Source organism: Xyrauchen texanus, chromosome 28 (assembly GCF_025860055.1).
Source record: "Xyrauchen texanus isolate HMW12.3.18 chromosome 28, RBS_HiC_50CHRs, whole genome shotgun sequence".
Taxonomy (NCBI): Eukaryota; Metazoa; Chordata; class Actinopteri; order Cypriniformes; family Catostomidae; genus Xyrauchen; species Xyrauchen texanus.
Genome location: NC_068303.1, coordinates 28,026,537 through 28,040,160, shown reverse-complemented (window position 1 = coordinate 28,040,160; position 13,624 = coordinate 28,026,537). Strand labels below are relative to the sequence as shown.

Genomic DNA, 13,624 nt, shown 5'->3' with positions numbered 1-13,624 from the left:
AGTTACTAACAATGAATTTAAGCTTTACATTTTATCAGTATGTTTGTTCCCTCGAACCCATGACCTTAATGTTGTTAGCCCCATGCTCATCCAGTTAAGCTACAGATTATTTTGTTATTTTTGTCAAAAATTTCAAATAAAGCATTAATTAAAAATGTGTTGTACATCAGTTATCAGACACAAATATACAATTGAAGTCAGAAGTAAACATACAGTTAGTTTGAAGTTATTAAAACTAATTTCTTTAATCACTCAAAATTAAAGCAAACTATAGTTTGTGCATGACACAAGGAATTTCTCCAACAATTTATTACAGACAGATTGTTTAACTTTTAATTGACTGTATCACAATTCCAAAGTTAATGGTGCCTTTAAGCAGCTTGGACAATTCCAGAAAATGATGTCAAGCCTTTATGCAATTAGTTAATCAGCTTCTGATAGGCTAATTGGAGTCGACTAGCAGTGTACCTGTTGATGTATTTTAAGACCTACCTTCAAACTCAGTGCCTCTTTCCTTGACATCATGGGAGAATCAAAAGAAATCAGCCAAAAAATTGTTTACCTCCACAAGTCTGGATCATCCTTGGGAGCAATTTCCAAATGGAATTGTATTCCAAACAATAGTATGCAAGTATAAGCCACGCAGCCGGTACCGCTCAGGAAGGAGACGCATTCTGTCTCCTAGAGATGAATGTAGTTTTGTGCGAAAAGTGCGAATGAATCCCAGAACAACAGCAAAGGCCTACAAACCTGACTCCGTTACACCAGTTCTCAAGATTTCAGCAACTTATTTTGAGAAGCTTGTGGATGTCCACCCTAAGTGTTTGACTCAAGTTAAACAATTTAAAGGCAATGCTACCAAATACTAACAAAGTGCATGTAAACTTCTGACCCACTGGGAATGTGATGAAGGAAATAAAATCTGAAATAAATTATTCTCTCTACTACTATTCTGACATATTACATTCTTAAAATAAAGTAGTGATCCCAACTGATCTAAGACAGGGAATGTTTTCTACAATTAAATGTCAGGAATTGTGAAAAACTGAGTTTAAATGTATATGGCTACGGTGTATGTAAACTTCTGACTTCAACTGTAATTGGTGTTGGCCTTAAATACTAATGCTTATGATCTCCACTAGTTGATCTCTACTCTAATGTGTTTATATGCTATAGCTAATCCATACCCGGACATGCGGCGGCGCTACTGGAATGCTTACATGCTGTTTTACCAACGGATCAGTGACCAGAACTCCCCGGTGCTGCCTAAAAAGAGTCGGGTCAGCATCATGAGGCAGGAGGCAGAGGATCTTTCACTGTGAGTTGACGTCTTATCTCCTTCTCAATGAATAATTGAATGATATGGATGTGAATAAATGTTCTGATTCTCAATCTTTTCCTCAGGTCAGCCCCCTCCTCTCCAGAGATCTCACCCCAATCCTCCCCAAGGCCACCCAGAGCCAACAATGACCGCCTCACCCTGCTCACACGGCTGGTCAAGAAAGGAGAGAAGAAGGGGCTTTTTGTGGAGAAGATGCCAGCAAGGATCTATCAGGTAGAGTTTAATGGCCTGTCTACACAAGTCCAGTGTGATTTAAATAATAAGAAAGTACAAAATATGTTTGCATATTTTTACTCTCTGCATCAAATCCCATGCAAATCCCCTTGCCCATGTTACTGAACAGACTTGATTGTTTCACATTCATAATCTAGTAGAGTGCACATTTTAGATCATTACATTAATCAAAAGCAAAGAAAAAAAAGTTTAGAAGAGAAACAATTCTGTTGTGTAAATCACAAATAATAGGATTTTGTGTGTGTGAGAGAGTGTGTGTGTGAGTGTGTTGTGTGAGATTAATGTAAAAATTATAATCAAATAAAAAAACAACAGATCATCTTTTCGGCCTTAATAAGTTTCTTTTTTAAAGATGTTTTTGTCATGTATTTTTTGCAGCTTGATGTGAATAGGTCTTTCTACATTTACCACTAAAAACTCATCTCAATATCATTAGGTATACAGTGCTTTGAAAAAGTATTTGCCCCATCCTGATTTCTCCTGTTTTTGTGTATATCTTATACTAAATTGTTTCAAAAATTAAAATCTAACAAAATTAAGGCAATCTGAGTAAACACAAAATCTAGTTTTTAAATGATAATGTTATTTATTGAAGCAAAGTTATCCAACACCAACTGGGCCTGTGTGGGGAAAGTATTTGCCCCCATAGTTACTAAATCCCCAAATCTATCAAACTGAATTCATAATGGGGTTCAGCTGGACTAGACACACCCAGTCCTGACTACTGCCAGCCCTGTCCAATCAAATCAACAGAAATTCCAATTATGAGGAAAAAGGTGATTGAAATATATCCGTCTGGGAAGGGTTACAAAGCTATTTCTAACAAAATTGGAGAAAACTTGGCACATTAATGAACTTTCCCTGAAGTGTCCAACCCTCCAAAATTCCTTCAAGAGCACAGCAATGACTCATCCAGGAACTGCAGGCCTCTCTCGCATCAATAAAGGTCACTGTTCATGCCTCCACTATCAGAAAGACACTGGCCAAAAATGGCATCCCTGGAATAGTGACAAGGCGAAAACCACTGCTAACCCAGAAGAACATTAAGGCTCGTCTGAATTTTGCCAAAACATACCTTGATGTGTAGAAAGTGGAACTGTTTGTAAGACAGGGGTCCCATTTCATCTGACGTAAATGAAACACAGAATTCTTCAAAAAGAACATCAAGCATGTTGGTGGTAGTGTGACCGTGTGGGGACGCTTTGCTGCTTCAGGGCCAGGGTGACTTGCAATAAATGAGGGAAACATGAAGTCCACCTCTGGATGTCTCAAAAGAAGCAAAATAAGAGAGATCCTCTGAAGCCTTTGGTTGCAGTTGTTGCTGCTAAAGGTGGCAGAACCAGTTATTAAGTTTAAGGTGGCAGTTTGTTTTTCATGTGGGTGATATAGGTGTTGGATAACTCTTTGCTTCAACAAAGAATATATATATATATATAATTGAAATGTATTTTGTGTTAACTCAGGTTGCCTTTATTTTATGTTATATCTCGTTTGAAGATCTAAAACAGTTTAGTATGAAAATACATAGAAATAGAAGAAATCAGCAAATACTGATGGAGCAAATACTTTTTCACAGCACTGTATATACGATACTGTGTAAATAAGAGAGAGTGTCTATTGTTTATATCTTCTCAGCTGATTATTGTTTTGAGGGATTTCACAAGTGTTTAGGCATGTCTGACATACACTCCTTATTGTTGGATGTGTAGATGGTGAGAGATGAGAATCTGAAGTTCATGAAGAACAGAGACGTATATAACAGCGATTACTTCAGCTTCACTCTGTCTCTGGCCTCTGTCAATGCGGTAAGCTATTTTGCTTCTTTATCGCAGGCAAGATGAACTCAAAGCGTCTGTAAGCACTTTATATATATATTCCATCAGATCATCTTTATGCTTTACCTTTTTCTTTCTCTCAGACAAAGTTGAAGCATCCATCATATCAGGCCATGGCGCAAACCAGTTTGCAGCTAGCAGTCCAGTTTCTCTTCCACACGTACCTGCGTACTAAGAAGAAACTCCGGTGGGACACTGCTTTCTGTTCACAATACCTAAACTCAAGACCTGTTTATACCTAGTGAGACTTCTGGGCATGAAAAACATTGGTCACACTTTATATTAGGTGGCCTTAACTACTATCTACTAACATTAAATACATACAAGACTATGTATTTACTGTGTAACTACAAGTTGCTCTACAAAATTCCCATATTTGCTGTTGAGGTATGGGTATGTTTAGGAGTACGGTTAGGGTTAGGGGTTAGAGTTAGGTTTCATAAGTACATTTTGTCAAATGGTTATTTACGTAGTAGTTAAGGCCACCTAATATAAAGTGGGTCCAAATCATTTTACTAATTGACTAATTAATGAATGCCACTTCTAAAGAGATCAAATATATTATTGTACTATGAAAACCTACTGTATCTTTCAGACCTCGGAAATGATACAAAAATAGATCTGTTTTTCCAGTTGCTTACAAAACTCATCTTCTCTATTGGGGAATAATGAAAATTCAGCATTGGAATATTTTGATGCTAAAAATTATTTGCAAATATTTTATACTTTTGTGCCATTTAATTGCATTGGACTCAACACTATGTGGGAAGACTGACGTCTGGACCTTGACTTTCTCTTAGGGTGGACACAGAGGAGTGGATTGCTACAGTGGAGGTTTTGTTGTCCAAGAGTAGCGAAGCGTGCCAGTGGATGGTGCAGTACCTGGTGGCACCTGAAGGAAGAGAGATCATCAAGTGAGTGAGAAAGATCAAACACAAAAAAGATACAGTGTTGTGATCGACCGATATGGGTTTTTCAATGGCTGATACCAATATATAGAGAGCAGGATGACCGATATAAATGCAAAAAAAACTTATACAATTTAACATCAAATCAGATGTACACGAAATTTCTAAAGTGAAACAAACACTTAATTTGCATATAAATGTGTATAAACTTAAAAATAAAAAGTTTCCTATCCATTGACAAATCTACTGGTAGATTTTAGAACTGTCACAAAGGAATTTTAAAACTTCTATTAATCAGCCAAGCAAACAGTTATTGGCCGATGCGATAATCGCAAAATATCAAATGAAGTAAACGGCAGACAAATACGACGACGTGAAGATGAACCCAAGTGCAATTTATTTAACAAAACTTGAAATCCAGTTTTTGTTTGCAAGTGGAGTTCAAATCGGTGCTTGACTCTGGGTTTGATGCCCTAACTCAAATCGTAAATGTGGCTGCGTGAGTACTGTTGCAAAGCATAGTACGTTCGTCTGCCGGATGATTCATATTTTGGAGGATGAGTGTTCAGGAGATTTAATGTGCATTACAGTTAATATGCAACCTATAGGGGACTAGTTATTTCAATAAGTCAAACTTCCACTTCTAGACTTTGCAAAACATTTGTTACTTGTATTTGTGAGAGTTTAGTACAATTCTGTCTTTGTACTGTATCACTTAGACACCAGTTGATTGAAAGTAATTGTGAAAATGGCTCAGAAAAATCAAATTAGTTTGATGATACCACATGGTTTGAAATGTTATCATCCATGCAATTTAAATTAAAACATGTTTAAGTGAAGCCAGTTTACAGCAGACAGAGTTACCCACGCCATCCTGAAAAATAGAAAATAAGCAATCGATAGTATGTAATGTTGCTCATCACGGCTGGTTAGGACAAAACTCATGATTAACATAGAAATGATACCTTTTATCATGTGTTGTTTGCCATCAGGTTAGGACACGGTGTGACCATGATTAAAGCTGACCATGATTAACACCTGAAGTTGCATGGTTGTAATTGTGTGGTCATAATCATTCCCACTGCAGCACTCAGCTGAAAATCAATAGCACATGTGTGGGATATGCACACAGCTGCTTTGTCAACCTGAAAGGTGGGCCAGTCATGGAATGTTAATGTAGAGCCTGTTGTGTGCTGTTTCCTATCAGCATGATATATAGATGCCAGGCATGTATGGTAAGAGAGTGAGGTGCTTCCAGTTTGTGAGTGGGGCTAATGGTGAGGTAATGTGGGGTGGTAGGGGGGCATGGTGCCCTGCTTCAGAATAGGCTGGTTCGTATTAGATGGTAGGGCTACCCTGATATCACGCCACACCTCAGACAATACCAGGGTATTTTCTGGATTGTTTTATGTTCAAGCACTGACATGCTTCCTGTAAACTTATCATTTTCACCCTGGAGGGAGCAATACAATGGTTATTATGTGTTCACAATCATCCATGAGATTTTCTAATCAGCCAATCGTGTTGCAGTAGTGCAGTGCATTAAATCATGCAGATAAGGGGCAGGAGATTCAGTTAATCATCAACCATCAGAATGGGGAAAACGTTTGGTCTCCGTGATTTGGACCGTAGCATGATTGTTGGTGCCAGAAGGGCTGGTTTGAGCATTTCAACAGTCTCTAGAATTTACCTGCACAATATTAGGCAGGTTGTTTTAAAGTTGTGGCTGATAATGGGTGCAAACATTTCAATGCATATTTTATAAGCATACAATATAGTAGCGGTGAACATTTTAAATGTACTGTAGCATATCTGTATGCTTGTATAAATTGGTCAATAAATATACTATAAGAATTTTAAAGGCATTATACAAGTATTTGTCTGGTGCCTTAATAACGAATTAAAAAAAAACAGCTCTAGATTTTGGGGAGGTGTCTGCGGCGCACTGCGGTGCCAGGTGAAAGTATAAACAAGTCTTAAATTATGAAAAAGTAATGTCATTTTGGGCAAGCTATCCCGTTAAGGGGTAACATGCAAGAGCTACAGTATAATAGACGGTTGTGTTGTAAAAGGTGTTCAGCTCTTTAAATCTCTCTTAATCTCTTTCTCTCTCTGTAGGATCTGTCTTTTAGAATGTAGTGTGCGGGAGGTACGTGTCGTGGTGGCCACCATCCTGGAGAAGACACTGGAGACCGCTCTGTACTTCCAGGCTGCAGGGCTGGACTGTCTTTTGGACATGCTGCTGTCCCTATTGGATAAAGACGTACCGGACAACTGCAAGAACTGCTCTCAGTATTTCAGCCTCTTCAGTAACTTAGTAGCTCAGAGGGTGAGATAGATTAAGCTGGCCTTAATGGGCACCAGCTAGTTTATTTTCTTTGTTTACTGTCAGAATATTTAGGGAATGACCAATATGAATTTTTATTACACGCTTTACTACACCATGCAGAGTTAAAGACTGCTAATTTCTTAAGCAAAGTGAAACATGTTTTCAACGAACACATTTAAATGCATGTTTTCACTTTTCAGGGCTATGGGCCGTGTCAACTGCTGCTCAAACATTCAGCCTATCGCCGCATGCTTGTCTTCCTGCTGGGACCCAACCGGCAAAACAACCAGGTACTACAAGACACCCTTTGTTATGAATGTTTCCCTTATTTTCTGAAGGTTTCTATTGGTCTCTTAATCTGTTATTCATTGTCCTACACATGCTCTTTGTGTTTCAGCACCGGCGCTGGAGTTCAGCACAGGCTCGGGAGTTCCTGCATCTCCACAACACACTGGCCCTGATAGTGCTGCACACAGACCTCACTTCTCAGATGACAGAGGGTAAGAACACACTAAGATGTAGGCTACACTACCAGTCACATTTTTGGATGCATGTACTCATTCTTTATTATTTTCCCCAGTTTAGGATAATATAAAGGTCATTAAAACTAGAAATAAAACAAATTGAAGTATGATAATTATGATGTTGTTACACATTTTTTTAAACAAATCTCATCTATTTTATATATTTGAGCTTCTTCAAAGTAACCTTTTCTAGATTGGAGGGTTTTTTAAATTTGATGCCATGATACCATGCGAGGGACCCCGTCTTTTTTGCAAGATTAAATAATTTGCTTTTATATTGTTATTAACCTAAGTCCAAAAGAAATTATTAGAATATTATCTGGAAAGTATTTACTACAAGGATAGTTCCCTCAAAAATAAAAATTCTCTCATTTACTCGCCCTCATGCCATCCCAGATATGTATGACTTTCTTTCTTCTGCGGAGCACAAACAAAGATGTTTTCGAAGAATTCTTCAGCTCCGTAAGGCCATACAATGCAAGTGAACAGAACTTTGATGTTCCAAAAAGCACATGAAGGTAGCATAAAAGTAATACACACGACTCCGGTTGTTAAATCCACGTAGTGAAATGATAGGTGTGGGTGAGAAACAGATCAATATTTAAGAAATGTTTTAATATAAAGTCTTGTCCCTGCCCAGTAGGTAGCGATATGCTCAAAGAATGTGAATCGCCAAAAATAAAAGAATGTGAACTTGAAGATTAATTGTAAAAAAAAAATAAATAAATAATAATTAAAGCTACACTATGTAACTTTTGGCACTCTGGCAGTTGAAGCATAAATCTGCAAATTACTTTTAAAGGTATTTACAGTTGTAAGCACTGCTCTTGAATCTGATGAAGATGACCTGCAGAGCGGCGTCATGACGAGCTACGTATTGTCATGTTGATAATGTGTTATTCACTTAAAAATGTATAACTGAAATATTACTTACCTTGAGGAAGGTAAACAACACTCTTATATTTTAAAATGATTATTAAATCGTTTTATCCACTACACAATACACATTTAAGTTTGTAATTTTTATTGTTCTACACACATCATTTTAAGAGGTGAAACTCGTGAAATGGCTGAAATGAGTCTAATTGAAGACTATATTTATATTATAATCTACAACCTCAGTGGACAATGCAAGTGCACCGTCATGCTACAATAGTAGGTCTATGAAAAATTGACCAGCGTCAGACACAATTTGGGAATCTTGAAACTGTACCCATGTTACGAAAATACTCAGAAGTCATGAATATTATTATACATGCAATAGTAACTTAATTGAAAAAACGAGACTTATAAGCACGTTACGATCAGTACACATTACACATTGTTTCATTAATGCATGACAAACAATATAAGCTTTCATAACCCTACCAGAAAACATCCAAGCAATATAGAAGGTAAACAACTTCGCCAAACAGTAAAAAAACAGTTTAATACATTAGGAGAGCGACTTCACTCCACTGCTGTCTAGACTCTTGAAACCACGACTGGACTGATTGAACAGCTGGTGCACTGGCTTCCCGCATCTCGACACAGCCTGGACCTTCTTTCTCAGCTTACGGATATGACGTAAACACGCAAGGACAAGTGACATGCCTGCGATTTCACACAAATCTGACCAGATTGCTCAAATTCCCTCAAAATAAAAATCATTATTGTACGCTTACTGTAATGAATCGGGGTAAGACAAGAACATGGCTTTGGACATTGGTTTATGTATTCACTCAATAATGAACTTTTGTTAATTGTATCCAAAAACAAAGTGTACATAGTGCAGCTTTAAATATTGAATTGTTTCTCACCCACACCCATCATATCTCTTCTGAAGACATGGACCAAACCACTGGAGTCCTATGGATTACTTTTATGCTGCCTTCTTGTGATTTTTGGACATTCAAAGTTCTGGTCAACAATCACTTGCATTGTATGGACCTACAGAGCTGAGATATTTTTCAAATAAATTGTAAAAAAAAAAGAAAAAAAAAACAACATTCGCTCAGGTGTGTTCAAACTTTAGAATGCTTCTCTAATTGTGAGTTATTAGGTAATGGGGATGTTCTAATGCTGTTCTTTTGTGTGTTCAGCTCCAGGAGTGTTCAAGCAGAGTTCCTCTGGTTTGGCGCCTCCATCTTCTCCACTTTTGCCTCTACATCCAGACATCAACACACTGCTCTTCAAACCTGATGGCCAGGCATATCTCATGGAGGTAATACTTTCTCTCCCTCTCTCCAACCATTCCGTTGCCCACCATCTGGCTTTGTTATTCACTGTTGACTGAGGCACATGTGTTTCAGGTGATGTTTGCCATGCGTGAGCTGTCTGGCCCGTTGTTGTTTCTCATCGAGATGATCACATACTGCTCATTCTGTAACGAGCCTTTCTCACTGGGTGTTCTGCATTTACTCAAGGTTGGTACCCTAAAAAATACTCACATCTTCCTCTCATGTAAATTCTAGACAGGGTTATTATAGTTTTGTCCTATGTCACTGTTTTTTTTAGATTTATTTATTCATTTTGTATTTTGACTTGTTTTAGCTTCAGTTTAGTTTTAGCTCTTTTTAAATGTTCTTAAATAGTTTATATTTTGTTTGTATCTTTGGAAAGTGACCAGTGTTGTTTGAATTCGGTATCAGTATTAGTTGCGGTTTTCATCCCTTAGAACAGCAGCGTTCCATCTGATTATGACAACACACACAACACTTTATCAGAACATTCAGCAAGTAGCAGCGATGTCATTTAAATGCCCACATCTTGTCAAATTAGATGACTCTTATATTGTCAAAAAAAAACAACAAAAAACAATGATAGTCTAAAGTCATGCCTGTGAGATTAAATCATCAAACACATTTTTACACAACAAAATTTTTTATTTTACTTTTGCAAACTTCCATATTTGACTTTAGATGGATAGACTATAGACTATCCAACCTTCGGATGAGATGTTAAACTAAGGTCCTGACCCACTGTTTTCAATAAAAATCCCAGGACACCTCTCGAAAAAAGTAGGTAACCCTGTTGTCCTGGCCAAATTCACCCCACATTGGCTCTTATCAGTCATGGCCTCCTAGTGTAATTCCCTTCCATGAATTGGCTCCATCTCTCTCCTCTCCACCATTAGCTTGTGTGTGGGGAGCGTACTGGCACACTATGGCTGCCATTGCATCATCCAGGTGGATGCTGCACACTGGTGGTGGTTGAGTAGAGTCCCCTGTTCACTTTTTAAAGCGTTTTGAGTGTAGAGTCAGAAAAGTGCTATATAAATGTAACGTTCATGTATTTCATTTTTACTGCTTGTTATCATCTTCATAATAGTTTTTGTTAATGATAATTACTTTGATTCTAGAATCACCTGGAGACAGCTCCACCTCATGAACTGAAGAATGTCTTTCAGTTGCTCCTAGAGATCCTGGTGAGGGATGGCTGTGTGCCATTTTAAATGCCATTCTTTTAATCACAGTTTAATGGTGTAATAATGGTCTTCCTTTACCTCTCAGATGGTAGAGGACCCTCTGCAATCCCAGAGACTCAAATATGCATTTGAATCTGATAAAGGCCTTTTGGGTAAGAATAACACCATGTGTATCTGTATTGCTTAAAGGGATAGTTCACCCAAAAATGAAAATTCCTTCATCATTTACTCACCCTCATGCCATCCCAAAAGTTGTATGACTTTCTTTCTTTCTGTTGAACACAAAGATTTTTAGAAAAATATCTAAGCTCAGTAGGTTCATACAATACAAGAGAATGGTGGCCAGAACTTTTGAAAGTCCAAAAAGCACATAAAGGCAGCATAAAAGTAATCTGCATGACTTCAGTAGTTAAATCCATGTCTTGAGAAGTGATATGATAGGTGTGGGTAAGAAACAGATCAATATTAACAGGGAGGTGATTCTATCGGATTAGTCCGGAATTCCGTTTTTCCGACATAAAAATGTGACCTGCATGAATTGTGTATTTGTATACCGGTAATTCATTGGGGGTTTATATGTTATCAACAATTTCCTGTCCAGTCTGTTCTCTGTCAGCATTTTTCTTACAAACACGTCATTTAACCTTCCCTCGGAACAACTTCACTCACTCAAACTTCACAGCTGCTTCTGCATCACGCACACACTTTGTTGCAACACATTTTCCCTGATTTAACTCCTTTTTTACTATAAATCTTTACTTTCACATTCTCCTTGTGTTTTTAACAATTCACATTCTTTGTGCATATCGCCTACTGGGTAGGGAGATTTTATAGTAAAAAAAAAAAAAAAGGACTTCAAAATGTATCTGTTTCTCACCTACCCCTATCTTATCACTTCTAAAGACATGGATTTAACCACTGGAATCGTGTGGATTACTCTTATGCTGCCTTTCTGTGCTTTTTGGACATTCAAAGTTCTGGCGACCATTCACTTGCATTGTATGAACCTACAGAGTTGAAATATTCTTCTAAAAATCACGAGGGTGAGTCAATATTGAGAATTTTTATTTTCAGGTGAACCATATCTTTAAAACTCCACAAAATAGGCAGTATTTGTTGATTAAGTTGATTTGTGCTAACGTGTGATTCTCATTAACAGCTTTGATGCATCAGAGCAACAATGTAGACAGCAGTCGCTGCTACCAGTGTGTTAAGTTCCTGGTCACACTGGCTCAGAAGTAAGTCTAGAATATGGTTGCAAAACTAGGGATATGATTATAATTGGCTGATAATTGCTTCATGTTATGACCGATAACTGAAATAATGCCAACTTTATAAAATCTATATGCTTTGCCTGTTTTTTAACAAACAAAATACTTATATGAAAGCACATGCTTCCTTTAAAATTGTGCTCCACAAAAGAATTCACTGTTTGATTTGGAAGTACAATTAGCTTGTCATTGCATATCAAATCACTGGACATGAAATATTGATTTGAGTTGAGTTCATTTTAACCAGTGAGAAGCAAGAGACTTTGGAGTGATATGAGAGACAAGAAACTCACACATCTATGAGGAAAATCGTTGCCTGGGACAGTGGTTTATTATAGTATTTAGTGGCCATTAAACAAAAATATTTCACTACAGAATGCCATAATTGACCAATCACAATTGAGTATTCTAAATACAGTATATCAATATTATCTGCTTTAAATATTGACAATCAGATCAATAAAAAAAAAAAACACTATGTAAAATATACATTTTCCACCAATATTTTGTGCTTCCCTTGATAAAATGTGATGAATGAACTAACTTTGTTTTTTGCAGTGTATGGGAGGTTAAGTGTTGTCTCTGTGTTTCTGTTAGGTGTTCTCCAGCTAAAGATTATTTCAAAGAGCTCTCAGGACATTGGAGCTGGGCAGTACAGTGGCTGCAGAAAAAGGCAAGAGGCTACACATACACACACACACTAATTTTCTAATTCGTAGGGCTGTTGATTTGACGTGTTAATTCAGTGTGATTTAATTATATAAAATGCATTCAAAATATTTACGCAGTTGATCATGTCCCCCGTACTGTAATAAGGAATATTCCTACCATTAGAGCAATTCAAGCTAGAAGTACTACCTGTTTTCAGCAGAGGGCAGTGAGCGAAACTCCAGCTGTATAGGCAACGTGCAGCTGCAGAGAACAAACCATGCACACTCAGGCTTGCTTGACGCTAGCAAATATTTAGATATGTGATTTAATTCCATTAAGTAATCATAATATTGTAATTAATTCAATAAAAAAAATTAATCGACTGTCAGCGCGATGAATTCCTTCACTGAAGTAGCAGCTGGTATTATTTTATTCCCTCTATCTCCTCTTTTCAGATGTCTGAGCACTACTGGACGCCTCAGAGTAACGTTTCAAACGAGACGTCCACAGCTAAAACCTTCCAACGTACCATCTCAGCACAGGTACAGGACTGCACTATCAGTTAAACTTGCTTTTCATTAAAGAGGTGAATTGCTGCATGAATTTCAATGAATGATGTTTTGTGTGTGTTTGTTTAGGACACTCTTGCCTATGCCACGGCTTTACTTAATGAGAAGGAACAATCCGGCAGCAGTAATGGCTCAGACGGCAGCCCAGCCAATGAGAACTCGGACAGAAGCCTCAGACAGGTACTGTATCTCTCTTGTAGTCCATGTCTGTAAGCTTTGAGGTCAACTAGCTACTCGCACTACTATGCTAGTAGTACAATACTGTGCTAAAATGATCTATGCATTTTATAGTTACAATCGTTTTCTTTTGGGAAATGGACCAAAACAATTCATGACTCATCTTGCACTTGTGAGCATATCCACATTTTTGTCCAATAAAATACTTGTAGAACATGAATGCCCTTCCCCTAAAACCACCTGACACAGAATAGCAATATTAAATAGCAAATGATGGTGCTGTGATATTGCGATTATACATTTACAGTAGGAAATAAGGTGGCAACAGTGATATGGTAAAAGCTTCCAAAGTTTAATAAAGAATGACATTTATTAAAG

At 37.5% G+C, this 13,624-nt stretch overlaps 1 protein-coding gene across 2 annotated transcripts in view; it reads left to right on the top strand.

Moving 5' to 3' along the window:
- Window positions 1-13,624, top strand: part of LOC127622294 (ubiquitin carboxyl-terminal hydrolase 24-like) — a 91,745-nt gene that overhangs the window by 75,134 nt on the left and 2,987 nt on the right. For both annotated transcript variants that reach the window (XM_052096356.1, XM_052096358.1), the window contains 16 exons: window positions 1,177-1,318; window positions 1,405-1,555; window positions 3,286-3,381; window positions 3,495-3,598; window positions 4,212-4,325; window positions 6,438-6,648; window positions 6,849-6,938; window positions 7,046-7,148; window positions 9,254-9,375; window positions 9,464-9,577; window positions 10,513-10,578; window positions 10,664-10,730; window positions 11,738-11,816; window positions 12,447-12,522; window positions 12,956-13,042; window positions 13,139-13,249. In XM_052096356.1, the coding sequence (XP_051952316.1) occupies window positions 1,177-1,318; window positions 1,405-1,555; window positions 3,286-3,381; window positions 3,495-3,598; window positions 4,212-4,325; window positions 6,438-6,648; window positions 6,849-6,938; window positions 7,046-7,148; window positions 9,254-9,375; window positions 9,464-9,577; window positions 10,513-10,578; window positions 10,664-10,730; window positions 11,738-11,816; window positions 12,447-12,522; window positions 12,956-13,042; window positions 13,139-13,249 (1,733 nt within the window). The remainder of the gene's footprint in view (window positions 1-1,176; window positions 1,319-1,404; window positions 1,556-3,285; window positions 3,382-3,494; window positions 3,599-4,211; window positions 4,326-6,437; window positions 6,649-6,848; window positions 6,939-7,045; window positions 7,149-9,253; window positions 9,376-9,463; window positions 9,578-10,512; window positions 10,579-10,663; window positions 10,731-11,737; window positions 11,817-12,446; window positions 12,523-12,955; window positions 13,043-13,138; window positions 13,250-13,624) is intronic.